Genomic DNA, 1,344 nt, shown 5'->3' with positions numbered 1-1,344 from the left:
TCTCTGTCCTCACAGCCTTCCTGAAGCGATCTCAGCCCCAAAAATCCCGATCCCAAATCGCCAGGGCGAGGGTGAGGTGGCACAAACCATCCCACAGCAGCCCCCCAGAACCTGGGGGCTCCCTCAGGGTCCCCCCGGCACTGAGGTGACACCGGTGCCGTCCCCACTGATTTGGGGACTCATCCAGCCTCAGTGCCACATTTTGGGGACTTGGTGGCACCCACGGCGGCACGGAGGGGTGGCGCTGGCTCTGGGTGTCCCGATAATGTCCCCCCCGGCCTTATCTGGGGCTGCCAAGGGCTCCCCTCCCTGCGCAGCCCTGGGGGATTTTGGGATCCCTCCCCTCCTGTCCCCCTCCTGGCAGGGGCAGAGGGGGTGTGTGGCTCCCCAGTGGGCACAGAGGTGGCATCTGTCCCCGTGGGGGATGTCTGGCTGCTCAGGGTGACTCTGATTTATTTGGGGCATGCGGAGGGTTCTGTGGGTTCCCGTGGGATTCACACCGTCCCTTCCCGATTCCCCTGTCACAACAACGGGGAAACTGAGGCACAGTGAAAATCGGGGMGGGGGAGCTGTCCCCCAACACAGCCAGCCCCACCCAGGTGAAGGGGATCCCTCGCCCCCCTCAGACCCCGCGGGGAGAGGCGATCTGGGACCCCCAAAACTGAGATCAATTCAGGACATGGCAGAGGGGACAATCTGAGCCTGGGGTGGGCAAAAGACCCCCCCAAAAACCCCCGGGGGCTGCCCCTTTCCCACGGGATCCCCCACCGGCGGCAGGGACAGGTGGGAACGGGGACATCCCCCCCTCTTCATCCCCCGGGGACAGATTTGGGGGGCCGGGGGCGGGGTGAGCATCCCTTTTGGGGGGGCAGGGGGGCGGCGCACGGCCCGTGGCGTGGGCACCGGCGGAGCAAAGCCTGCGCGGAGCGGGGGGGGGGCCCGCGGCCGTGGGGTGGGGGGGTCCCCACGGGGGAAGGGGGCATCGCCCGCGGCCGCGGCGTCTGGGCCCGCTGGATGGAAGCGAGCTGGGTGCCGGCTGCCATGGCTCTGGGGCTCTCCTCCAAGAAAGCTTCCTCCAGGAACATCGCCGTGGAGAGGAAAAACCTCATCACCGTCTGCAGGTGGGGGCCCGGCGGGGGGGAGCCCCTAAAATTGGGGTGGGAGGAAAGGGAGAGGGGGGAGGGAGGGAGAAGCGACCACCGCCGGTGGGGATGGAGGAGATGGGGGGCGGGGAGGGTTGGGAGGAGGGGGTTTCATCCCTCCCCCCCGCCGCCCCTTCACCCTTTGGGGGGATTTGTTGTTGCTGCAGTCGCTTTTTGAGGGGGGAAATTCGGATTTGGCCGG

The 1,344-nt window shown here is 67.5% G+C and overlaps 1 protein-coding gene across 1 annotated transcript in view; it reads left to right on the top strand.

Moving 5' to 3' along the window:
• Positions 1-999: 999 nt before the first annotated feature.
• Positions 1,000-1,344, top strand: part of RUNDC3A (RUN domain containing 3A) — a 6,654-nt gene continuing 6,309 nt past the window's right edge. The window contains exon 1 of the mRNA XM_057386972.1: positions 1,000-1,121. Coding sequence (XP_057242955.1) covers positions 1,015-1,121 — 107 coding nt within the window. The 5' untranslated portion in view covers positions 1,000-1,014. The remainder of the gene's footprint in view (positions 1,122-1,344) is intronic.

This window comes from Malurus melanocephalus, unplaced genomic scaffold (genome assembly GCF_030028575.1).
Source record: "Malurus melanocephalus ecotype Western Australia unplaced genomic scaffold, MMel_1.1 scaffold_1105, whole genome shotgun sequence".
Lineage (NCBI taxonomy): Eukaryota > Metazoa > Chordata > Aves > Passeriformes > Maluridae > Malurus > Malurus melanocephalus.
The sequence above is the reverse complement of the archived record's forward strand: the minus strand, read 5'-3'. Positions and strand labels throughout refer to the sequence as shown.